This window comes from Macaca mulatta, chromosome 1 (assembly GCF_049350105.2).
Source record: "Macaca mulatta isolate MMU2019108-1 chromosome 1, T2T-MMU8v2.0, whole genome shotgun sequence".
Classification (NCBI taxonomy): Eukaryota; Metazoa; Chordata; class Mammalia; order Primates; family Cercopithecidae; genus Macaca; species Macaca mulatta.
Window position 1 is genome coordinate 13908162 of NC_133406.1, and position 26304 is coordinate 13934465.

Genomic DNA, 26304 nt, shown 5'->3' on the forward strand with positions numbered 1-26304 from the left:
TTTCAACAAGTCAGTATTTTAGGTGTTTCTCCCTTGGCTTGGGTGGACACCCCGCTCCTAGCCTGGCTGATTCTTCACACTGCAGGCTTCAATCACTCCTAGAAGACGTCCTCCACTCCCAAAATGAGGCTTCTCTGAAACGGCAAGGACCACCAACCAAAGGAGACAAACCTGACGCCTCACCGAGCGCCTCCCACCGCGGCTTGGCGGCCTACTGCCGGGGGAGGAGGGGGCGTGGCCCGAGAGCGGAAGTGCCCGGAACCCGGAAGTGCGAGCTCGCGCGCCGCTGCCGTCTGGGAGTTCTCGGAGTAAGAATCGCCTTGGAAGGGATGAACAAACGGAAGAGAAAGAGAAGTGTCGAGGAGGGGTGAGTGGCGCGCGGCACGAGTAGCTGGGGAGGGATGTTGTACGTTCCCTCGTGCTGGCGAAGCGGTGATGCGTGGCGTGGCTGAGTTTCTGGCGTCCGTTTCTAGAGAGAACCCTGACGACGGCGTTCGCGGGAGTCCGCCGGGAGACTACAGGGTTGGACAGGTCGCCAGTAGCTTATGCCGCGGCGAGCACCATTCCAGAGGTGGCACCGGTCGGCTGGCGGCCCTCTTCAGTTCTCTGGAGCCCCAGATTCAACCCGTGTACGTGCCTGTGCCTAAAGTAAGTCACTGGGCTTTCTTCCCGAATAGCTGGTTAAAACCACTTATATATGAAACAGGCTTCTTACCTACCGCGTGAAGCGCGATTTCTAAAGGGGGCACACAGGATTCATTGTAAGTTACCTTTCATGACTCTTACATACCAGTGAGAGAGAAGAGATGCTCATTTAGAAAGACCACTAAATTATGGCTTAGGGTCAGAATTCTAAAAGGATGGGGTCTCAAATATAACTTCAAACTTTTAAAAAGGAAACCATCAAAAAAAGGAAACGGAATGAGGAGGAAGAAAGTACATCCCAGATTGAAAGACCACTTTTGCAAGAACCTGCAAAAAAAGTGAAAGCGAAGAAGAAACACACTAACGCAGAGAAAAAGTTGGCAAACAGGTTGGTAAAATTCTCTTATTTGATGTTAAAGAAATTAGGTGGTAAAGAAATTAACATTCCTATACCTGCAATATTCGTCTTAGTTTTCTCATTTCATATTTTTACTTTTCAAAACTTTTATTATGGAAAATCCAGTACATATAGAAAAGTTGAAAAGGCTAAGAAACCCCATGTACTCAGCATCAGCAAATTAATACTTGGCCAACCCTTTTGTATTTTTACCCCACTCATATACCCCCTCATTATTTGTTTTTGTTTGTTTGTTTTGAGATGGAATCTTGATGCCATGCCCAGGCTGGAGTAGAGTGCATTGATATCAGCTCACTGCAACCTCCCCTTCCCAGGTTCAAGCGATTCTCCTGCCTCTGCCCGCGTAGCTGGGACTACAGGTGTGCGCCGCCATGCCCGGCTAATTTTTGTATTTTTAGTCGAGACAGGGTTTCACCATGTTGGCCAGGCAGGTGTCGAACTCCTGACCTCAAGCGGTCTGCCTGCCTAGGCCTCCCAAAGTGTTGGAATTACAGGTGTGAGCCACCGTGCCCAGCCACCCCCTTGTTATTTGGAAGCAAAAGGAAAACTTATGTTTCATCTATAAATATTTCAGCATGTATATAAAAGAGTTTGGTTTGCTTTTTTTTTTTTTTTTTGAGACAGAGTTTTGCTCTTTTTGCTCAGGCTGGAATGCAGTGACCTGATCTCAGCTCACTGCAACCTCGGCCTCCCGGATTTAAGTGATTCTCCTGCTTCAGGTCTCCTGAGGATCTGGGATTACAAGCGCCACCCTGCCCGGTTAATTTTTTTTGTATTTTTAGGAGAGACAGAGTTTCATCATGTTGGCCAGGTTGGTCTTGAACTCCTGACCTCAGGTGATCCACCTGTCTTGGCCTCCCAAAATGCAGGGATTACAGGCATGAGCCACTGCGCGGCCTGGTTTACTGTTGTCTGGTTGGTTTTGTTTTGTTTTGTTTTGTTTTTGAGATGGAGTCTCACTCTGTCACCCAGGCTGGAGTGCAGTGGTGCAATCTCGGCTCACTGCAACCGCTGCCTCCCGGGTTCAAGTGATTCTTCTGCCTCAGCCTCCTGAGCAGCTGGGACTATGGGCGTGCGCCACCACACCCAGCTAAATTTTGTATTCTTACTAGAGACGGGGTGTCACCATATTGACCAGTCTGGTCTTGAACTCTTGACCTCATGATCCACCTGCCTCAGCCTCCCAAGGTGCTGGGATTACATACGTGAGCCACCGCACAAGTATGTAATTTAAGAATACGTTTGGTGTTCTTAAATTTATTCTTTACCCTCATTAACGTTTTTTTTTTTTTTGAGACAAGGTCTGGCTCTGTCACCCAGGTTGGAGTGCAGTGGTGCGATTGTCGCAACCTCTGCCTCGTAGACTCAATCCAGCCGCCCACCTCAGCCTCCTGAGTCGCTTAGACTATAGGCATGCACCACCATGCCCAGCTAATTTTTGTATTTTTTGTAGAGACAGGATTTTGCCATGTCGCCCAGGCTGGTCGCAAACTCCTGGACTCAAGTGATCCAGGCAGCATTTTTTTTTTTTTTTTTTTTTTAGTTAGAAAAATAGAGACAGGGTCTCGCTATGTTACCCAGGCTAGTCCTGAACTCCTGGGATCAAACCATCCTCCTACCTCCGCCTCCCAAAGTGCTAGGATTACAGGCATGACCCACCATGCCCGGCCAGCATAATGTTGTTTAACAGTGTATTTGAATCATGATCCAAATAGTGATCCCATCACATGTACCTAGGTAACAGTCTTCATTCCTCTCTTCTTTGTCACTCTCCTCAAACCCCTTATTTCCTTTTCCCTTTTCTCCTTTCAACTGAAGACCTTTTTACCAGTTCTGGAGCTATTAATCACTAATAGTTGGGAACTGCTATTTTTGTCCTCCTATTTAAACTTAATGTATCTGTACACAGCCTTATTTCTTCCCCTCTTTCTTAGGTGTCTTCCCTCTTGTCCAATATTAACTCAACCACCTGGTTGCTGTGTGTACCGTGTATGTTCTTCTGCCTTTTTAGGGACTGTGCCGTCAGATCCATCCACATTCCCCTCTTTCCCTTGTCACTCTTTTTTTTGTTGTTGTTGTTTTTGTTTTGAGATGGAGTTCCGCTGTTGTCGCCCAGGCTGGAGAGCATAGTGCAATTTTGGCTCATTGCAACCTCCGCCTCCAGGTTCAAGCGATTCTCCTGCCTCAGCCTCCTGAGTAGCTGGGATTACAGGCACCCACCACCACACCCAGCTAATTTTTGTGTTTTTTCAGTAGAGATGGGGTTTCACATGTTGACCAGGCTGGCCTCGAACTCCTGACCTCAGGTGATCCCCCAGCCTCAGCCTCCCAAAGTGCTGGGATTACAGGCGTGAGCCACCATGCCCGGCCCGGCCCTTATCCCTCTTTCTACTATATAGATGTGGTCAAGATTCTAATCTTTAAAAAGGACATTCCCCCCAACCACCAAAAAAAAAAACCCTTATAATTGCATGTCTCTGTTTGCTGCCATTCCCACAGTCCTTCCCTTCAGTCTAGCTTTTAGGAAAAGTAGTCTGTTCTTTACTTTCTCTCTTTTCTTGACTCTGTTCACCCTTCCACGCACTGCATTCTGATGGTGGCGGGTTTTATTCTGTGTCCTGACTGTGCCACTGAAGCTGTGCTCACTGAGGCCACCCTGACCTCTCTGACATATGTAATGGGCAGTGCAGCTTTTGTCTTATGAGTCCTCTGTTACCCTTCACGTAGCTGCTTTTCTTGTTGAAGCTGCTGGATTCTGTGAGAGAAATCTCTTCTGATTGTCCTCTTGGCCAATTCTTTCTTGGGGTTATTGTGGTATCTTTTCCTCTGACTACTCTTTAAATGTGCATTTCCCTCAGGGGTCTCATTCTTGGTCATGTTCTTGTGACCCTTTGTCACCCTTTGTTGGGGGCAGTATCTCTTGTGCCCACCGTGATCTCTCTCCTGATCTCCAGACATGTGTGTTTGTTTGCCTCCTGGCATTTGCACCTCTTTTTCCCTATGTACCTCCAGGTAAGAATGCTCCACTGGGAGCTCATCATTCTCATCAGACCTGTTCCTTGGCATGAGTGCTACCACTAGCCTTCTAGTTGCCTAAGTTAGTGGCCTGAGAGTCATCCTGTCTTCTTTCCTCTCCTTGCTTAGCTAATCAGTTGCCAAGTCCTGATGATGCTGTTTTTTAATTATCTCTTTAATCTGCCTTTTCCTCTTCACCTCCTTCCTGCTCTGGTCAGTCTGATCAGTCTTCTCAGATACTGTTGTAACCATATCCTTACTAGTCTCCCTTCTCCAACCTTATCCCCTTTCTAATTACCTTCCACTCTTCTGCCCAAATGATCTTTTTTAGATGCTCTCAGTCTTCAGTGTCTCCTCATCTTCAATAGGATAAAATCTAAGCACTTTTGTGCAACACTGAAGGTCCCTCCTGACCTAGTTCCCACCTCACTGTACTGTCTCATTTCCTTTCACTCCTGCTAGGCACTTTATATACTGTAGCGAGCAAAACACTAGACATGGACCCTGTCCTCAAGGGAGGAGTAATGACAGTCAGCTTTTATTGGACTGTGTGCCAGACACTGATTTCCTCTTCTGAGAAGCCTTTCTTGTTTTTGTGTGCATACCATGTATCATAGCTGTTACCATTTTATTGTGAACTTGGTCTGTCTTTTCACTAGACTACTGGAGGCCTTTGATTGTTTCTTTATCTTTGTATCCTCAGAGCCTAGAACTGAGTAGGAACCTGGTAAGTATTTGCTGATAAGTGAGTCATTTTTATGATTCTTACTGGCTCTTCTCTTCCCTCACTCCTTAATATCCTTTAGTTCTCCTTTCAGATTGATGCTCAGACCTTGCTTATCCATATCCAGCAATACTTTATATTGTATTTACCATTTCACAATTTACTTTTGGTAAGAGTCCTTTAAATATTACAGAAGTATGAGAAGTAGGGAATCTGGTTTTTCCTATTGGCCATGTTGCTTGTACAGAGCAAGTACTCTGCTGCCATATTAACCTTTTTAGAGTCTCAGGGAGTGTGATAGTGCCCCTAAAGGTCTAGAGTAGAAAATGAAATTAGGCATTGATAGAGTGTAAACTAAATCTCCAAGAGCTTTAAGTGAATCAGCTTCTGTTTAGATGAACTTGCTGCTGCTGTTGCCTGGCAGATTTAACGTGTTCAAAAATTGAGCTTCACTTATTCTTGCCTGCAGTGGTTCATGCCTGTAACCCTAGCACTTTGGGAGGCTGAGGTGGGCGAATGGCTTGAGCTCAGGAGTTCAAGACCAGCCTGGGCAACATAGCAAAACCCTGTCTCTACAAAAGAAATATAAAAGGAAACCGGGCGTGGTAGCTCATCCCTGTAATCACAGCACTTTGGGAGGCTGAGGCACGCGGATCAAGAGGTCAGGAGTTTGAGACCAGCCTGGCCAACACAGTGAAACCCCGTCTCTACTTAAAAAAAAATTAGCTGGGCGTGGTGGCGGGCGCCTATAATCCCAGCTACTTGGGAGGCTGAGGAGAATTGTTGTGAACCAGGGAGGCGGAGGTTGCAGTGAGCTGAGATTGCACCACTATACTCCAGTCTGGGTGACAGAGCTAGACTCTGTCTCAGAAATATGTGTATATGTATTTGTGTATATGTAAAAAGGCTCACACCTTTAGTCCCAGCACTTTGGGAGGCTGAGGTGGGCAGATCACTTGAGGTCAGAAGTTCAAGACCAGCCTGGCCAACATGATGAAACCCTGTCTCTACTAAAAATAAAAAAATTAGCCAGGCGTGATGGCGAGCACCTGTAATCCCAGCTACTTGGGAGGCTGAGGCAGGAGAATCACTTGAACCTGAGAGGCAGAGGTTGCAGTGAGCCGAAATTGCACTATTGCACTCCAGCCTGAGTGACAGAGCAAAACTCCATCTCAAAAAAAAAAAAAAAATGTAGCCAGGTGTGGTGGCATGCGCCTGTGGTCCCAGTTACTTGGAATGCTGAGGTGGGAGGATTGCCTGAGCCTGGGAGGGCAATGCTGCAGTGAGCTGTGATTACGCTGCTACATTCCAGCCTGGGTGACAGAGCGAGACCCTGTCTCCAAAAAAAAAAAAAAAAAAAAAAAGAGCTTAACTTTTTCTAACTCTTGAGTTAAATCATTTTTTTTCTAAAGATACTAGTCAGTTTCTAGATAAAGCTGCTTTAAAAATTTTGATATATTTGTGAGTGGTAAATCTAGGAAAATTCAGAAGACATTGGAAAATATTTCTAAATGAGAAGGTAGGGCTGTGCTTTGTCAAATACTAAATCTACCTGGTATGGCTCTTACTGCTTATTTTGTTTTATTTTTTGCCTTAAAAAGGGAAAGTGCTCTAGCGAGTGCTGATTTAGAAGAAGAAATTCACCAGAAACAAGGGCAGAAAAGGAAAAATTCTCAACCTGGTGTTAAAGTAGCAGATAGAAAAATACTTGATGATGTAGATGACACAGTTATCAGTCAAAGAAAGAAAATTCAAATCAACGAAGAAGAAGAGAGATTAAAGAACGAGAGAACTGTATTTGTTGGGAATTTGCCTGTTACATGTAATAAGAAGGTAAGTTTGTGTATAGTAAAATTTCAGAGAAGTTAATAACTTTGTTCTTCCTGTGTTGAATAAGCATTGAATAATAAGTCATGGATATAACTTCATTGTAAATTATTACATAAATCATCCTAATATAAATGGATTTCAATATCCACCCCCTCCTTTTCATTCCTGCAGTCCCTGCCCTAATTCAGACTTTTGCAGATTATATTTGAATACTGCAGTGACATCCTGCCTGGTTTCTTTCTTTCAGCCTTATCTCCTGTTATGTGCCACTAGAATATAAGCTCCATGTGTTTAAAGATGTTTTTCTTTTTTCTTTTCTTTTTCAAGATAGGTTGTCACTGTCACCTAGGCTGGAGTGTAGTGGCATGATCATTGCTCACTGCAGCCTCAAATTCCTGAACTCAAGTGATCTTACTGCCTCAGCCTCCTGAGAAGCTGGGACTACAGGCACATGCCACCACGTCTGGCTACTTTTTGTTTTTGTGGCCGTGGCTACTTTTTGTTTTTGTGGAGACAGGTTCTCGCTATGTTGCCCAGGCTGGTCTCAAACTCCTGGGCTCAAGCGATCTGCCCACCTTAACCTCCCAAGGTGCTGGGACTTCAGGCATGAGCCACTGGGCCTGATCCTCTTTTTTCATCATTCTGTCTCTCTTTTTTTTTTTTTTTTTGAGGCAGTCTCGCTCTGTCTCCCAGGCTGGAGTGTAGTGGCGTGATCTCGACTTACTGCAAGCTCCGCCTCCCGGGTTCACACCCTTCTCCTGCCTCAGCCTCCTGAGTAGCTGGGACTACAGGTACCTGCCACCACGCCTGGCTAATTTTTTGTATTTTTAGTGGAGATGGGGTTTCACTGTGCTAGCCAGTATAGTCTCGATCTCCTGACCTCGTGATCCGCCTGCCTCAGCCTCCCAAAGTGCTGGAATTACAGGCGTGAGCCACCATGCTCAGCCTCATTCTGTCTCTTGACACCTGAAATGGTGCCTTGTGCATAGTAAATATGTGTTGTTTAAAGAATGACGATGTCCTGTGTTTCTTCCATTGTGTGAGGATCGCTGAAGCAAAACCTGCCCTTTGTTTCTGCATGTTCATGTGATAGTAACTGTTGCAATCCTTAGCTCAGCATCCTGCTCATATTTTGAAGGACAATTTAAACTCTACTTCATTAAAAACAGTAGAAAAACCTTTTTGAGACCAGGCGTGGTGTCCCACACCTGTAATCCCAGCACTCTGGAAGGCCAAGGCGGGCGGATCCCCAGAGGTCGGGAGTTCCAGACCAGCCTGGCCAACATGGTGAAACCCTTCTCTACTAAAAGTTCAAAAAATTAGCTGGATGTGGTGACACATGCCTGTAATCACAGCTATTTGGAGACTGAGGAAGGAGAATTGCTTGAACCCGGGAGGAGGAGGTTGCAGAAGCCAAGAGTGTGCCACTGTACTCCAGCCTGTGTAACAGAGTGAGTGAGACTCCGTCTCAAAAAAAATGTTTATTCCTGGTTTAAACCAATGTGAAAACATGAGAGAATCTATGGAAAGTATAAGTCTATCCTTAATTTACATGCAATAAAGGTTATAAAAGATTGAAAGAAAAGCATTATACATCCAATGGATACTAATAGGAGCTTGAATTATGTTTTTGGTTTTTTTTTTGAGACAGAATCTCACATGTTTCAGTAAAATTTTTTTGTTCATCCAACTGAATAGTCACCTACTTTTCCTGAAATGTTCTTAAAACCTGGCAGTAGGCCGGGTGTGGTGGCTCATGCCTGTAATCCCAGCACTTTGTGAGGCTGAGGTGGTTGGATCACTTGAGGTCAGGAGTTCGGGACCAAACTGGCCAACATGGCGAAACCCCATCTCTACTAAAAATACAAAAATTAGTTGAGCATGATGGCGGGCGCCTGTAATCCCAGCTACTTGGGAGGCTGAGGCAGGAGAATCGCTTGAAGCTGCGGGGGCGGAGGTTGCAGTGAGCCGAGATCATACCACTGCACTGTAGCCTGGGTGAAAGTGCAAGGCTCTGTCTCAAAAAAAAAAAATACCTGGCAGTAAGGATTATCGGACAATTTTTCTTAATTCCCTTTTATAGCACTTATTTGATATTCTGAGGGTGAGCTAATGTGTATGTGTTTCTTTTCATTTTAGAAGCTGAAATCGTTTTTTAAAGAGTATGGACAAATAGAATCTGTACGATTTCGTTCTCTGGTATGTTTCATTCCCCCATAAAATTACATAATACTAAAATGTGTTGCATTTAAATCAGATTAACTTCTTGCTATTAGTGAGATGGTGGAGCACTTTAACCTTTTGAATCAATAGGTTCAAATTTAACCCAAGAAAAGAGTTGCTCTTATTATCTACTGCTGACTCTTGAACTATTTAATGTAGTGAGTTTACTTAATAAAATGATACTCTTGCTATGAAAGCCTTGCAATATACTTTGTAGGGTGGATGGGTGAGTTATTTACTGTGTCAACAGAATAGGCTGAAAAGTTAATACTGGTTATCGTTGCTGGAATCCTAGGCATTCTCTTATGTCTCATCATATGCATTTAGTATGGGAGGTGGGTGTGATTGCTGCAAACAGTCCTTGTTCTCTGAGCACAGACAGATCAAGTGTTTAAGTCAATTTAATATTAAAACTTTTTATAGAAGTGAGTTGGATTTTACCAGCTCAGCACTCTGGACCAGTTATAGCCACATTCTTTAGAGCAGGAAGTAAGTATCATTTATATTTGGTTTTCCCATACATGATTTTTTTTTTTAAACTGCATAGGCATAGTTGACATACCATAGTGTACGTTTTTGGACACTGTTGCATAATTAATGTATATTAGAATATAGGAAATGTTTATTCTGTTTTTGTTTTTTGTTTGTTTGTTTTTTTGAGACAGAGTCTTACTCTGTGTCACCCAGGCTGAAGTTCAGTGGTGGGATCTCAGCTCACTGCACCCTTCGCCTCCTGGGTTCAAGTAGTTCTCATGCCTCAGCCTCCCAGGTATCTGGGATTATAGGCGTGGGCTACCACGCCCGGCTAATTTTTGTGTTTTTAGTCGAGACAGGGTTTCACCATGTTATCCAGGCTGGTCTCAAACTCCTGACCTCAGGTAATTTGCCTGCCTCATCCTCCCAAAGTGCTGGGATTACAGGCATGAGCCCCTGTGCCCAGCCTTTTTCATGTTTCTAATTGCTCTTTCTCATGTGATTAGAGTTTCTCAACCTCCATACAGTTGACATTTTGGAGTGGATAATTCTTTGTTGTTGGAGGCTGCCCTTTGTATTATAGGATGTTTAGTAACATACATGGTCTTTACCCACTAGATGCTGGTAGCGCCCCCTGCACCTCAGTGTAACAATGGAAAATATCTTCAGGAATTGCCAAATGTTGGAGGAGGCACAACTGCCCACTTCTATAGAAGTAGACATTACCCAAAGTTTTGACAGTGCCCATAATTTCTGTCAGGGTGTCTATTTCCCACTCTTATCACATATCTTTTGTCTGCCCTTCTGAGTTCCATTTCCCCGTATTAGACCTTTGGCTAATGCATTGTTTGTGGGTGTCTTGTCATACCCTGATTTCAGTATATCTGCTTACTTCCATCCATTCTCACCCCAACCCTATGCTGCCTACTGATTTTTCTGTGGTATTTAGTGGCACCCAGGCTGCAGGTTTTGTGGTTGCCTTTGACTCTGCATTGGCTCACCCATGCTAGTGTTTGCCATTCCTGTCCGTTTTTCAACTGTGATTTCTTCCTAATATGAGTCATTCCTTTCTTTTTCCCTTGTCCTACCTAAGTTATCATTACCTCCTGTCCGAATAGTTGGAGAGGCCTATTATAGTTCCTACCTTCGGTCTTCCTCTAATTTGTCCAACAAAACACTGTCAACTAAGTCTTCCTGAAGCTCTTCTTCCCGGAACCCTTGCTGCTTTCCCTGCCTTGCATTAATGAAACGCCCTTCCCCCCGGCCCCCTCCCTGTCCCCCACCAGCCGCCACACACACACCCCTCACTGGGCCTGCTGTTGCCTTCTCCCCTTTGGGGAGCCTGCCTTGATTCTCCCCAGTCTCTAGGCTACCAGTGTGTCCCTGCTATGCATTTTACTGCACCTATCCCTCATTATAGTACTTAGTACACTCTACTGAAATTGTTATTTGCCGCCTCCACCACACTGTAAGCTGTGATTACAAATACTCTGTTTGTCTTTCTTCTTGTTGGGTTACCAGCACCTGTACATTGTGTTAATTATTCTCACTGTCAGTGAAATACATCCTTAATTCTTAGCCTGACAGTTCTCCAGTGTGGCCCCGCCCATCCTGTGTTCCTCTACACATGGGTTTTCTCTCCTTTGTCCCTTTGCTGGTCTATTTGTTTTGCCTGGAATCCTTCCTTAAGGTACCTTTTTTGCCTATGAAAGTATTTTTCAGTATGCGGCTAAGATGTCCCTTCTTCAAAGCTTTTCTGATACTTTATATCATTAAATGATGTTTTTTCCTCCGCATTATTCTTGTACTTTATTGCCTTATGTTATACTTATTTATTAATATCTTCAATGGCAGGTGTAGGCCGGGTGCAGTGGCTGATGCCTGTAACCCAGCATTTTGGGAAGCCAAGGCAGATCACTTGAGTTCAGAAGTTCGAGACCAGCCTGGCCAACATGGCAAAACCCCGTTTCTACTAAAAATACAAAAACTAGCCGGGCATGGTGGCGGGGGCCTGTAATCCCAGATATTTGGGAGGCTGAAGTGGGAGAATCGCTTGAACCTGGGAGGCGGAGGTTGTAGTGAGCCAAGATTGTGCCACTGCACTCTAGCCTGGGCGACAAAGTGAGATTCTGTTTCAAACACAAACAAAAAAATACAAAACCAAACAAATAATGGGATATAGACCCTGTACAGAAGGCACCCAATAAATGTGTTTTGATGATGTCATTCACATGTTGATTATTCATTTAGACATTTCTACATCTTGACTGTTTTTTTGAGGTTTGAGAGTTTGACTATATTAGCAGTTTTAGTAAGATAAACTGCAAATAGAAGAAATAGTTAAAATTTCTTGGTTTTACTATGTAAACTATCAGGTTACTGAGAAAGAAAATAGGTTTTCCAGAAAAGATTTATAATAACTGCCCTACATGGCATTTACGTTCTACATGCTCCTAGATTGTGAACTTGCAGGATTGGTATCTTTTCACCTTGATCTTCTCAGTACCTGGTTGCATCTGGCATGTCGTCGACAGCTGTAGTTGTTGACGTGTATTTCTGCCTCTTCCGGGAAGTTTTCCTTACCTACCCCATCCACTCTTAAAGGAGACTATATGTGACTGAAAATAAAGTGAACCTGAATATAAAGGGGATTCCCATACCTGCACAATGAAAGACACCATGCACCTGTTAAAATATATAAACTCTTAGAGATACAGGTGATATGTCTTTTTATGTTATTCATCAGTTTAGTTAGACATATTTAAAAATTAATTCTAATTTTTAGAATTATAACACGATAAAATGTTACTTTATAAACCTTTCTTTTTCCTTAACATTTTTCTTTCTTTTTTTTTTTCGAGACAGAGTCTTGCTCTGTCGCCTAGGCTGGAGTGCAGTGGCGCAATCTCGGCTCACTGCAAGCTCCGCCTCCCAGGTTCACGCCATTCTTCTGCCTCAGCCTCCTGAGTAGCTGGAACTACAGGCGCCCGCCACCTCTCCCGGCTAATTTTTTGTATTTTTAGTAGAAATGGGATTTCACCATGTTAGCCAGGATGGTCTCAATCTCCTGACCTCATGATCCACCCGCCTCGGCCTCCCAAAGTGCTGGGATTACAGGCATGAGCCACCCGTACCCGGCCTTTTCCTTACATTTTTCATGTGTCTTTCATCGTCGGTGTCTCTTCCTGGTGTCCTCCCTGTTGGAGTCATCTGATGCAATTTGAGAGCCCAGAATCTTAACTTCTGTCTGGGTTTTTGAGCCTTTTAAATCTGAGCATGATGGTTTCGTTGGAAAAGCTTATCCTAAGCCACAAGCTTCATTTCATATAGCATTAGGATGATTGGCCAGGCACAGTGACTCATGCTTGTAATCCTAGCACTTTGGGTGGCCGAGGCGGGTGGATCATGAGGTCAGGAGATCGAGACTATCCTGGCTAACATGGTGAAAGCCCATCTCTACTAAAAATACTAAAAATTAGCCGGGCGTGGTGGTGGGCACCTGTAGTCCCAGCTACTCGGGAGGGTGAGGCAGGAGAATGGTGTGAACTCAAGAGGCAGAACTTGCAATGAGCCGAGATCATGCCACTGCACTCCAGTCTGAGCGACAGTGTGAGACTCCGTCTCAAAAAAACAGAAAAAAAGAAATACATTAGGATGATTGTTTTTGATTTGTTTATTTCCCTGGGATGTTTTTGATCACAGTGTACTGGAGTTGGATATTTAGACTTCACTTAAAATATTAATTTGAGGTAATATTTCAAATACTGTCTTTAATACTTTTTCTTTCTCTTAAAAGATTCCAGCAGAGGGAACTCTATCCAAAAAGCTGGCAGCAATAAAGTAAGTCTATAATTAGAGGAAGGGAATCACCTTAAACTTTCTTCCTTTGTGGCTAAAAAGTGAGACCATTTCTTAACAATTTCATATATTTTATTAATATAGTTGGATAATAGAGGATGCTTGACTATTTGCTTCTGTATTTTAGAGCCTTTAAATTTGTCACATGTTTTTCTTTAAGCCATAATGTAAATTATAGAGTCGTAGAAAATATTACTGGAAATTGAGCCATGGAAATTTTATGAATGTTTTTAGTGTTGGAAGCGACTGTAAAGCTTCATGCCTGAATTTTCTCATACGGATTACAAATGCCTTATTTCCTGTGTTTTTCCAGAGAGAATTCACGTTTGCTTGTGCTGGTCACCTGGGTATACTGCCAGCCGGTGACCACTTGACATTCTCTGTCTGAGGGTTTTGGACCATCCTGGTAATGGCTTGTTTCCAGTGCTCGGGATTTTTTTGTTTCCCACTCAGTGCCAAGAATGAAACATACAAGTCTCCTTGTTCGCCCTTCCTTATGGAAGGCTTATTTTTCACTTACCTTCAGCTTTATGCTGGTTTCCTATTAGTCTCATATCTTGGGTGTTTTTCTGTATTAATGGTACGTGAAATGATGAAGTTTATGATCAGAGATTTCTTTATATTAGATAAAATATAATGTACTTTAGAAACATTTCTGGCAATCCTGTTCTATCAAACTTTTGTATGACAACAGTCCCTTTGGACATCTTGGTGACTCCATTTCAATGTTCAGTCTTCATTTGGAGTTATTTCGCCAACCAGGTCTTCGCCAGTTTTTCCTCATAACCATCACAGCGCCAGGTGTATAGTTAAGATTTGATGAATGTATAGGTTCCCACAGTGTTTGCGGAGGTAACCAAAGATGCAGATCCTGCTAGATACCAGGCATTGTTCAGTGCTGTGGATACTAAAAGCTTTAGTAAGATACAACCCTTCTTTTTGAGTCATACTTTTATTTCTGTACGAGGTTGAAACCCAGGAGCCTAAATTTGAACAGAAACAGAGGTTCTGATAGGTGTATGTACAAGTACTACTAAGGAGTTTAGCGGGATATGTTAGAAAATTGGAATTTTCACACCATACCGTCAGCTTCTCCTCCAGCCCCATCTCATTCTTTGTTTGTTTGTTTTGTTTTGTTTTGTTTTGTTTTAACATACAAGCTCTTGCTCTGTCACCCAGACTGGAGTGAAGTGGCAAGATCTTGGCTCACTATAGCCTTAAACTTTTGGGCTCAAGTGATGCTCCCATCTCAGCATCCCCAGTAGCTGGGACTACAGATGTGCACACCACCCTGGCTATTTTATTTTATTTTATTTATTTGTTTTATTTTATTTTAATTTTAATTTTTATTTAATTTATTTAATTTATTTTATTTTATTTTATTATTTTATTTTATGACACAGAGTCTCACTATGTTTTTCAGGCTAGTCTTGAACCCCTGGCTTCAAGCAATCCTTCTGTCTCAGCCTTCTAAAGCAGTGGGATTGCGAGCATGAGCCACTGCCTTTTTGTTGTTGTTTTTAATTCTAAATGTAATGATGGCTGGATGTGGTGGCTCACAACTGTAATCCCAGCACTTTGGGAGGCCGAGGTGGGCGGATCACGTGAGGCCAGGAGTTTGAGACCAGCCTAGCCAACATGGCAAAACACTGTCCCTACTAAAAATAGAAAAATTAGCAGGGTGTGGTGGCTCATGCCTGTAGTCCCAGCTACTTGGGAGGCTGAGGCATGAGAATTACTTGAATCCAGGAGACGAAGGTTGCAGTGAGCCCAGATTGTGCCATTGCACTCCACCCTTGGCAACAGAGCGAGACTCTGTCTCAAAATAAATAAATAAAAAAAATTTAATTATATACCTTTTCTCTAGTCAACCAATTCCCTACGCTAGGCAAGTGTTTTTAGTTTCTTATGTAAGCTTCTACAGATATCTTAGCATTTAAAAACTGATACGCATACATGTTCTTTCCACATAAAACATTTTAACTCACTGGTATTCAACATATACACTACTCCACACTTTCCCTTTTTCTACTTGGTACAACTTGGAGATCTGTTTATATTGGTGTGAAAGTGATTATTTTTATAGCATTTTTTAAAAACGCCCTTTTTCTTAGAGCATTCTGTAGGTGTACCTTAATTTATTTTATCAAATCTCCCACTGATGGACGTAAAGTTTTTTCCCAGTCTCATGGCCATTACAAATAATGCTAGAGGCCGGGTGCGGTGGCTCATGCCTGTAATCTCAGCACTGTTAGAGGCCAAGGCAGGCAGATCACTTGAGCCCAGCACCTCCCTGGGCAAAATGGCAAAACCCCATCTCTACAAAAAATTAACTGGGCATGATGCTGTGCACTGTAGTCCCAGCTACTTGGGAATCAGATGAAGGAATACCTGAGCTCAGGACATGGAGCTGTGATTGCGCCACTGGCACTCCAGCCTGGGTGACAGAGTGAGACCCTGTCTTCAAAAAATAAAATAAAATAAATAACCTTGCTGTAATATTTTAGCTGGTCATGGAGGCACGACTCTGTAGTCCCAGCTACTTAGGAAGCTGACGTGGGATGATGACTTGAGCCCAGGAGCTTGAGGCTGCAGTGAACTGTGATCACACCACTGCACTGTAGCCTGAGCAACAAGCAAGACCCGCTCTCTCAAAACAAAACAGATAATGTCGGAGTAAATGAGTGACCTTGTACTCAGGTAATTTTGTACATGAGCTAACTTATATGTAGGATAAACTTCTAGCAGTGGCATTGCTCAGTCAGAAGGGCATTTGCATTCATAATTTTGACTGCTGTCTCGTAGAGATTGCAACCTATTTATGTTCCCACATCTTTACCAACAGTAACGTTTTTTACTTTACAAAAACGGTATGTTGGCCAGGGAAGATGGCTCGTGCCTGTAATCCCAGCACCTTTGGGATGCTGAGGTGGGTGGATTGCTTGAGCCTAGGAGTTTGAGACCAGCCTGGGCAACATGGCGAGACCCCATCTCTACAAATAAATACAAAAATTAGCTGGGCAAGGTGGTGCACGCCTGTAGTCCAGCTACTCTGGGGGCTGAGGTGGGAGGATCACTTGAGCCCAGAGGGTGGAGGCTGCAGTGAACCATGATTGCACTACTACCCTCCAGCCTGGATGACAGAGTGAGACCCTATCTCAAAAAAAAAAAGTACGTTTTTGAGCTTTGTGATTGTTGGAAACCTGATAGTTGAGTGTGGTATTTCTAATTTGAATTTCTCTTATGAGTGAGCATCTTGTCATGTAATTTAAGAGTCATTTGTGCTTTGTTTTATTTGAATTACTAATCTTACTGATCTGTGGGATGTTCATGAAATCAGCCTTTTGTGACATGAATTGTAAATATTTTTTCTCTATTTGTCATTTGCTATTTATTTATTTAATTTATTTTTTGAGACGGAGTTTTGCTTTTGTTGCCCAGGCTGAAGTGCAATGGTACGATCTCAGCTCACTGCAACCTCTGGTTCCCTGGTTCAAGTGATTCTCCTGCTTCAGCCTCCTGAGTAGCTGGGATTACAGGCATGTGCCACTACGCCTGGCTAATTTTGTATTTTTAGTAGAGACGGGGCTTCCCCATGTTGGTCAGGCTGGTCGCGAACTCGCGACCTCAGGTTATCTGCCCCCCTCAGCCTCCGGACGTGCTGGGATTACAGGCATGAGCCACCGTGCCCGGCCCTTTTTTTATTTTTCAGAGTTAGAGTCTTGCTTTGTTCTCCAGCAGGAGTGCAGTGACTCAATCATAGTCCACTATAGCCTGGAATTCCCTTTGCTCAAGTAATCATTCTGCCTCAGCCTCCCGAGTAGCTGGGACTACAGGTGCACACCACCACACCCCAGCTCGTTGGCTTTTTGACTTGGCTTATGGGAAATTTTGCCATGTAAAACTTTTTTCCTTTTTCTTATAGCCAAAATGTTTAAAACTTTTTTTTTTTTTTGGTTTATTAAGGCTACTTCCAGTAAACTACACATATATGACATGTACAGTTTTATGATTTTAACATATGTAGGCAGTCTTGAAATCACTGCCATAGTCCCAATACTGAACGCTTTATCTCCTTGAGTTTCTTCCTAACCTTCTGCAATATGTCCCTCCACCTCTGTCCTCAGGTAGCCACTCACTTGCTTTCTGTCTCTATGTGTTAGTTTGCCTTTTCCAGAATTTTATGTAAGTAGAGTCATCATACAGGGTGTACTCTTGTCTAACTTGCTCAGCATAATGATTTTGAGGTTTTTTTTTTTGTGGGGGAGGGTTGGTGGAGGGGAACAGTGTCTTGTGCTGTTGCCCAGGCTGGAGTCCAGTGGCGGATTATGGCTCACGGTAGCCTTGATCACCTGGGCTCAAGCAGTCCTCCTGCCTCAGCCTCCTAAATACCTGGGACTACAGGTGCTCACCACCACACCCGGCTGATATTTTTAAGTTTTTAGTAGAGCCAAGGTATCACTATTGCCCCGACTGGTCCTGAACTCCTGAGCTCAAGCAGCTCTCCTGCCTTTGCCTCCCAAAGTGTTGCAATTATAGGCTTGAGCCACCGTGCCCGTCTGAGATTTGTTCTTATTATTGCAATGCATTGGTAATTAATTCGTTTTTATTGCTCAGTAGTATTCCATTGTATGACAGTACCATTTGTTTGTGTATTCACCTGTTTATTGTGTTGTGTTGTATTGTATTTATTGTGATGTATCATATTGTATTGTGATGGAGTCTTGCTCTGTCGCCCAGGCTGGAGTGAGTGGCACCATCTTGGCTAACTTCAACCTCCACCTCCCAGGTTCAAGTGATTTTCATGCCTCAGCCTCCCGAGCAGCTGGGATTACAGACACATATCCACCATGCCCGGCTAATTTTTTCATACTTTTAGTTGAGATGAGGTTTTGCCATGTTGGTCAGGCTGGTCTAAAACTCCTGACCTCAGGTGATCTGTCCACCTCGGACTGCCAAAGTGCTGGGATTATAGGCGTGAGCCACCGCACCCGGCCCCATTCACCAGTTTATGAACATTCAGGTTATTTCAGCCTTTGGCTGTTATACATAAAAATGCTAAAAAGATTTGGGTACGGATCATTTCTCTTGAGAAACTGCCTGGTGGGATTGCCGGATCTTATGGTATATTTTAACTTTCTAAGAAACTGCAAAATTGTTTTCCAAAGTGCTTGTACCATTTCACATTCCTACCAGCTATAGATGAGAATGTCAGTTACTTCACATCCTCACCAGCACTTGGCATCGTCATTTAATTTTAGCCATTCTAAAGGTTTGCCAACCACAGTGACTACAGATGTTAAGCATCTTATGTGCTTACTATTTGTATCTATTCTTTGGTGAAATGTTGGTACAAAAATTTTGCCCATTTTTTAGTGACCTTTAAATTATTTTTATACAATTGTAAGGAGTTATTTATATATTGTAGATATAACACCTTTTCCTGCTATGTGTGTTTCAGATATTTTGCTCCAGTTTGTGGCTGGCTTTTTTAGAAGTGTCTCTCTCTGTCGCTAGGCTGGAGTGCAGTGGCGCGATCCCAGCTCACTGCAACCTCCGCCTCCCGGGTTCAGGTGATTCTCCTGCCTCAGCCTCCCAAGTAGCTGGGATTACAAGCGTGTGCCACCACACCTGGCGAATTTTTGTATTTTTAGTAGAGACTGGGTTTCACCATGTTGGCCAGGCTGGTTTCGAACTCCTGACCTCAGATGATCCACCCACCTCAGCCTCCCAAAGTGCTAGGATTACAAGCATGAGCCACCGCACCCGCCCAGAGGTGTCTCTTAGAGATTGAAAGTTGTAGGTTTTATCAAAGATCTCATTTAGAGAGTGCTGTTGTTGGCCAGGCACAGTGGCTCACACCTGTAATTCATTACTTTGGGAGGCCAAGGCTGGCGAATCACCTGAGGTCAGGATTTCAAGACCAGCTTGGCCAGTATGGTGAAACCCTGTCTCTACTAAAAATACAAAAATTCGCCGGGTGTGGTGGCAGGCATCTGTAATCCCAGCTACTCGGGAGGCTGAGGCAGGAGAATCGCTTGAACCCGGGAGTTAGAGGTTGCAGTGAGCCGAGATCGTGCCATTGCCCTCCAGCCTGGACTACAAGAGTGAAACTCCATCTCAAAATAAAGAGTGCTGTTGTTTGTCATTTGCTTGGTAGTCTGGTGGGAGTGGGCACAGCAGGGTCTCTGCTGTCTTGTCTTAGTGTTTCTGTGTCTCAGGAGTGCACCTGATCAGGGCATTTTTCCTGGGGCAGCCAAGCTGTGCCAGATGCCTTGTGCCTTTAGTGGGGATTGCGCAGAGGATGTTTCCCACCTCTCCCCTGGTAGCTGGACTCCTCCCTTCTTCCGGCTGTAGGGGTCTTCTCTGTGCCCTGGAGTGACAGGGTTTGCTATCCCTCCCCTAGCAGCTTAGCCTTCTCCTCCATCAAGAGAAGAATCCAGGTGGGGCTTTGTGCCTTTCCCACACTTTGGCCATTCCGTCCTCCAGGCCTGCAGCACCCATGGCTGCGATGTCGGCCTTTCCCACAGAGTGGAGATCATTGGGGCAGATCCTGAGGATGGGTGCACACTCCTGCGTCAGCAGCCTCCAGGACTTCTGTTTCAGGCCCAGCCCACACTGAACTCTAGTGTTTTAGTGAGATCATGGTGGGAATCTTTCCTGCTTGTCTGGTGTCCAGCATTTTGCCCCTGTGCTCAGCCGTCATAGAGCCAGTAGAGCCAGTGCTTCCTCTGTCTCTCGTTGGAGGGAGCAGGCGTGTCCTTAGCTTCTAGCTGCTGGCTTTCCCCAAGACTTCAGCTCTCTGATGGCTGCAACAGAAGTTATGATGCTGTGGGTTATCTGGTTTCTTCTTAACTGGTAAGGGCAGGAGTGATGCACTTTCTGGCTTTTGACATTCTAGGTGGAAGTGGAACTCCAGCATTTGTTCCTGGGGGTGCACTAGGATGTGTTGGATTTGGATGTTGTCAGCAGCTGTGTGTTGTGTGAAAGAGCAGGGCTCTAGAGTCAGCTAGACTTGGTTTCAGTCCTAGGCCAGCCACTTGTTGCCGTTTCATCACAGTCACGTACCTCTTTCAGTCTCAGCTTCCTTACTCATAAAATCAGAAAAAAAAAACCACCTGTTGGAGTTGTGAGATTAAATGAAATACATTAAATATCTAACTGAGTGTCTGGTATATATTAGGCATTCAGTAAATCACAGCTGGTTTAATCAATACAAAAGCATTAGTGTAGTATATTATTACAGAATGCCATGAGTTATGTCAAGCACTGTTTTCCAGTTCCGTTCTTGATGATACTCATTTGTGTAGTAGCGTTTTTGTTACTTCAAAACAGTAGGTTGATGTCTTCAGGGAAAGATCTGTGTTCATTACTAGGTCCTTTTTGCTAACTCCTCACAACCAAATTATATCACCGTTTTGCAAACCTAGTGACTCAATGAGTTTAGGCATTTGGTAACACCAGCTGCAGTCATTGACACAGGGTAAAAACCAGTCATAACATGACTCTCTGGAAAGAACACAACACCCACCAACAGTCGTGACAAAGGGGTCACATCTGAGTCTGATCCAGCCTTTGGATGCAGCTGCCAGTTTACAAGAAGTATAGAGGACAAAGGTTTGTGTTGAACTACTTGATGAGCTTGCAGTCACAAAATCCAGGCTGGGGGGAGTTCTGCAGGCCAAACAGTGAGATACAGAGATCCAGAGAAAGTTCTGTAAATTAAACAAGATTCAAAAGACATATCAGGTCAAAAGAATAGACAAGATCAAAGTATGATGTCTAAGACACTTGGCTGATAAAACCACAAAGATGTGCAGGGAAGTAGTTCCTATAAAAATGGGAATGGTGGTTGCCTTTGGAGGGAAGGAGGGGCTGCAACTGGAAAGGGCCACAGGGAGGCTTCTGAGTGGGCTACAAGGCACATTGAGCTGTTAATTCGCTCAGCTATACGTGGTTTGTGCACTCTTCTATATGGGTGTTTTACAGTAAAGAGGAAAACTCACGTCTCACAACTGTTCGTGTGTTACATACGGACTGCAGCTAAGATGTTAGTTTTCAGTTCTTGTATGGTTCTCAGGGATTCATATACATGGTCCATCTGTTTTCTCATGGTTATGACTCTTAAGAAAGTGTGGGTTGTGTCTCCATCAATATCTTTAAGTTGTGTGTTATTTTTTGAGTTATTACTAAATATTTGTTCAAAGAGATGAAATTTCCACCCAGGAATTCTTGTCATGTGTGTTGATTAAGAGTTGAAAACAAACTGGATTTTTTCTAGTGACTTTGAGGCTAACAAACTTTACCTTGTCTCTCTTTTCTTTCTTTCTTTTTTTTTTTTTTTTTTTGGTGTAGACGTAAAATTCATCCTGATCAGAAAAATATTAATGCCTATGTTGTGTTTAAGGAAGAGAGTGCTGCCACACAGGCGTTGAAAAGGTAATTTTATCCCTTAGGTTTGAACAGAATAATTGTCGTATAAGTATGTGTGAGTACTTTGTTTATTCTTTGGTTTCACTTTAGCATAGATGTTTTAGTAATTGAGTACTCATTTTTAACAACCATTTTCCCTTTGTATTTATAACATAGAAATGGGGCCCAAATTGCAGATGGATTTCGTATTAGAGTTGATCTCGCATCTGAGACCTCATCTGTAAGTAGTACTTGATTTGTTTAAAGAACGAAAGCTTTGTAGAGAGAAATCTTTCCTTCCAGGCTTTTCCTGGAAGGGGACTGGAATCAGCAATGTGAGGGAAGCACAGAAGGAAACAGCCTATGTCCTCTGTGATTACAGAGTTGATGGCAAGAGAGGCACAAGGACCGAGGTCAACATTCCCTTCAAAAACGTAGTCCTGGCTGGGCACAGTGGCTCATGCCTGTAATCCTAACATTTTGGGAGGCCAAGGCGGGAGGATTACTTGAGCCCAGGAGTTAGAGCAGCCTGAGCAATGTAGCAAGACCCTGCCTTTACAAAAAAAAAATTAGTCAAGTGTATGATGCATGCTGATAGTCCCAGCTACTCAGAAGGCTGAGGTGGGAGGATCACCTGAGCCCAGAAGTTTGAGGCTGCAGTGAGCTGTGATCATGCCACTGCATTCCAGCCTGGGCAACAGAGGGTGACCCTGTTTCTTAAAAAGAAACAAAAACATAGTCCTCTTCAAATAATCATAATTAGGTCAGTAGGTACATTAGATATCATCTGGTCTAACACTTTATAGACCAAGGTCTAGAAAGTTCAGTTATTCATTAGACAGTTTTTAGTACATACTCTGTCAGAGATACAGTTCTAAGACATAGTCTCAACTTCCTAGGAGCTGACAGTATATGTTAGAAAGGGTCGGAGTGACAGGTCATGTCACTTGTATAAGTACTGTCGTCAGTGCACAGGATGATTTGTCAGCTCAGGATTGGGACACTTGACTTGGGGATATGCCAGGAAGAAGGGACAAGGCAAGTTTCCAGGGGAATAAATTTCATGATAGTCTTGAAAGATGAGGAGATAGAACTTACCCTGTGGAGAAGCAGGGGTAAAAAAAGAAAGAAGAGAAGGCTTATGTAGACCAAAAGTGTTGTAAAGGCTGAGGGCCATGTCTGGGCAGAAAAACACAGTATAAATGGTGAGGACAGAAAATAATTCACTCAGGAGATGGCAAGAGCTTGATACAATTATTAGATGGGTGAGGTGTGTAAGAGTTGCTGTTGGACAAATAGGTAGAGGCCAAATCATGAAGACCTTGTTGACTGTGCTTCACGCAGAGGAGTCTGGATTTTGTTCAGGAGCTATTCTAAAAATTTAAACTCAGAGTGACATGACCAGATTTGGACTTGAAAAAGGTGCCTAGAAATGAACGAAGGACACTTAGTTCAGCCACGGAAACATAGAGTGCATTTCTGTCGATATCAAAGCAACTTAGTGGGGAAATGACAACGACCCGGATGAAAGCCCTGGCTTGACCTGGGGACCCAGTACAGGGTCAACAAACTATGGTAGAGAGCTAAGTCTACCTGCTGCTTTTTTCTTGTTAATAAAGTTTTCTTTTGACACACAGCCACAACTCTTCATTTGTGTACTATCCATGGGCTGTTCTCAAGGTATAATGGCAGAGTTGAGTAGTTGCAACAGATTCCACATGGCCTGCAAAGCCTATATTTGCTATCTGGCCCTTCACAGAGAAAATTTGCATGCGCCCAGTGTAGCAGGCTGTTCCTGATCACTCCATGTGTCAGTGCCAGCTGTGGACAAAAAGCCACTCCCTTCCTCTGGTACCCACACACAGTCCAGTAGGGAAGACAGAAGAAACAGAATCGAAGAACAGAATGTGTGGCTAAATTAGGAGACTGGTGACCTGTCAGATATGGGGGGAAGGAGAGAGAGCGAGGATTTTCAATGACTTCCATTTTCTGGTCTAATGAGTGATTTTTATTAACTGTCTTTTTGTTTCAGAGAGACAAGAGATCGGTTTTTGTGGGGAATCTCCCTTATAGTAAGTTTGTTTAAACAAAGTACGGTTAATGTTACTAAATAAATAACAAGGAAATAAGAACTGAGTAGTAATTTAATGTTTTGATTTAAGACTAATTTTAAAGCACGCAACGTGTTTGCCATGGCAGCACATGTACTAAAAAGTATGCAATATAATGACTTATTATCATGGGGCCATGCTTAACTAGCTGTATTATTAAACATCTCCATGTTTCTGAGGAGCTCCCAACTCTTTACTTCCATTTTGGTTGAATTTGTTTTCAGAAGTTGCAGAATCTGCCGTTGAGAAGCACTTTCTGGACTGTGGAAGTGTCATGGCCGTGAGGATTGTGAGAGACCAAGTGACAGGCATCGGCAAAGGGTTTGGCTATGTCCTCTTTGAGGTATGGGAGACTAATGCATTGTCACTGTCCTTCGAAGCGCCCTGGGAGGCATTGATACTACTACGTGTCATCATTGAGAGATAACTTTCACTTCCATTCTCAAATTCCATCTTAAGAAAACTGGGCTGGGTGCAGTGACTCAACGCCTGTAATCCCAGCACTTTGGGAGGCCGAGATGGGTGAATCTCTTGAGCTCAGGAGTTCGAGACCAGCCTGGCCCACATGGTAAAACCTCGTTTGTACTAAAAGTACAAAAATTATCCAGGTGTGGTGGCGGGCACCTATAATCCCAGCTACTCAGGAGGCTGAGGCAGGAGACTCACTTGAACCTGGGAGGTGGAAGTTGCAGTGAGCCGAGAATGTTCCATTTTTCTCCAGCCTGGGCCACAGAGCAAGACTCCATCTCAAGGGGGGAAAAAAGATACAAAAAATTAAAAAATTAGCCAGATGTGATGGCTCATACCTGTAATCCCAGCTACTTGGGAGGCCAAGGCAGGAAAATCACTTAAACCTGGGAGGCAGAGGTTTCAGTGAGCCAAGATCACACCACTGCACTCCAGCCTGGGCGACAGAGCAAGACTCCATTTCAAAAAAAAAAAAAAAAAACCGGCAATGCGCGGAGGGTTGTGCCTGTAATCCCAGCACTTTGGGAGGCCTAGGCGGGTGGATCACCTGAGGTCGGAAATTCGAGACCAGCCTGACCAAGGTGAATAAACCCCATCTCTACTAAAAATACAAAATTAGCTGGGCGTGGTGGCACATTCCTATAATCCCAGCTACTTGGGAGGCTGAGGCAGGAGAATCGCTTGAACCCGGGAGACAGAGTTTCTTGTGTGCTGAGATCGCTCCATTGCACTCCAGCCTGGGCAACACGAGTAAATCTCCGTCTCAAAAAAAAAAAAAAGAAAACTGAATTTATAACCTGCCATAATATATTGCTACAACTGCACCTATCCAAAATATGTCCCAGTTCTTTCTTCATACTAATTAAATGTTTTAGATCCTGGATATTAGAAGGACTAAATCACTGAATCTTCTCTACCTTCTGTATGATAGAGTAAATAATTGACATTAAGGTATAAGAAAGTTTTATTCTTTGTACAAAATTAGTTATATTTAGTTCACTAATTTTTAACCAGTGTTTCATGCCCGACAATATTAAGGAGTAAAAGAATATCCAGGCTGGGCATATTGACTTGTGACTGTCATCCCAGCACTTTGGAGGGCTGAGGCGCAAGGATTAAGGTGAGGACTTCAAGTTCAGCCTGGGCAACATAGGTAGACGCCGACTCAACAAAAAAAAATACAGAAGTAAGGCCGGGTGCAGTGGCTCACACCTGTAATCCCACCACTTTAAGCCGCCAGCGGAGGTAGATTGCTTGAGCCCAGGAGTTCAAGACTAGCCCGGGCAACATGGCAAAATCCCGCCTCTACAAAAAAAACAAAAATCAGCTGGGCGTGGTGATGCACGCCTATAGTACCAGTTACTTGAGGGACTGAGGCAGGAGGATCACCTGAGCCTTGGGAGGTCAAGGCTGCAGTGAGCCACCCAATCTAGATGGCAGAGTGAGACCCTGTCTTAAAATAAGAAAGAAAAATTAAAAACTAAAAATCTAGCTGGTCATGGTGGCCAGTGCCTGGGGGCCTATCAGGAGGCTGATACACCTGGGATTGGTTGGGGCTTATCTGTGCAAGCTCAAAAGTCGTTCTCGAATCTGTTAAAGTGACACTTTCACTAGTTTCTTTGCAGATGGGTTTCTGGTAGAAATTAATGTATTGTGTTTTCTTTTGATTTGCAGAATACAGATTCTGTTCATCTTGCTCTGAAATTAAATAATTCTGAACTCATGGGGAGAAAACTCAGAGTCATGCGTTCTGTTAATAAAGAAAAATTAAAACAACAAAATTCAAATCCACGATTGAAGAATATTGGTAAACCTAAGCAGGGACTTAATTTTACTTCCAAAGCTGCAGAAGAACATTCTAAAAGCTTATTTATTGGAGAAAAAGCTGTTCTTAAAACGAAGAAGAAAGGACAGAAGAACAGTGGATGCCCTAAGAAACAGAGAAAATAGAAATAACAACCAGGAACTGCTTTTTCTTTTCCTGCTGAGTACTGCTAATAAAAGTGCAGTTATCTGCTGATAGCATTGTCTGCTAATCATGTGTTGAGTTTTACACTTTTTTTTTTTTTTTTTTGAGACGGAGTCTTGCTTTGTCACCCAGGCTAGAGTGCAGTGGCCGGATCTCA

At 43.5% G+C, this 26304-nt stretch overlaps 1 protein-coding gene across 1 annotated transcript; it reads left to right on the top strand.

Moving 5' to 3' along the window:
- The first annotated feature begins 295 nt into the window (after window positions 1–295).
- Window positions 296–26213, top strand: RBM34 (RNA binding motif protein 34). The gene is given in 11 exon segments (NM_001257648.1): window positions 296–367; window positions 474–648; window positions 897–1033; window positions 6404–6635; window positions 8772–8831; window positions 13126–13169; window positions 21543–21626; window positions 21777–21840; window positions 23632–23671; window positions 23935–24053; window positions 25853–26213. Coding segments are annotated over 11 exon segments (1284 nt in total). The 5' UTR covers window positions 296–314; the 3' UTR covers window positions 26129–26213.
- Window positions 26214–26304: the final 91 nt, after the last annotated feature.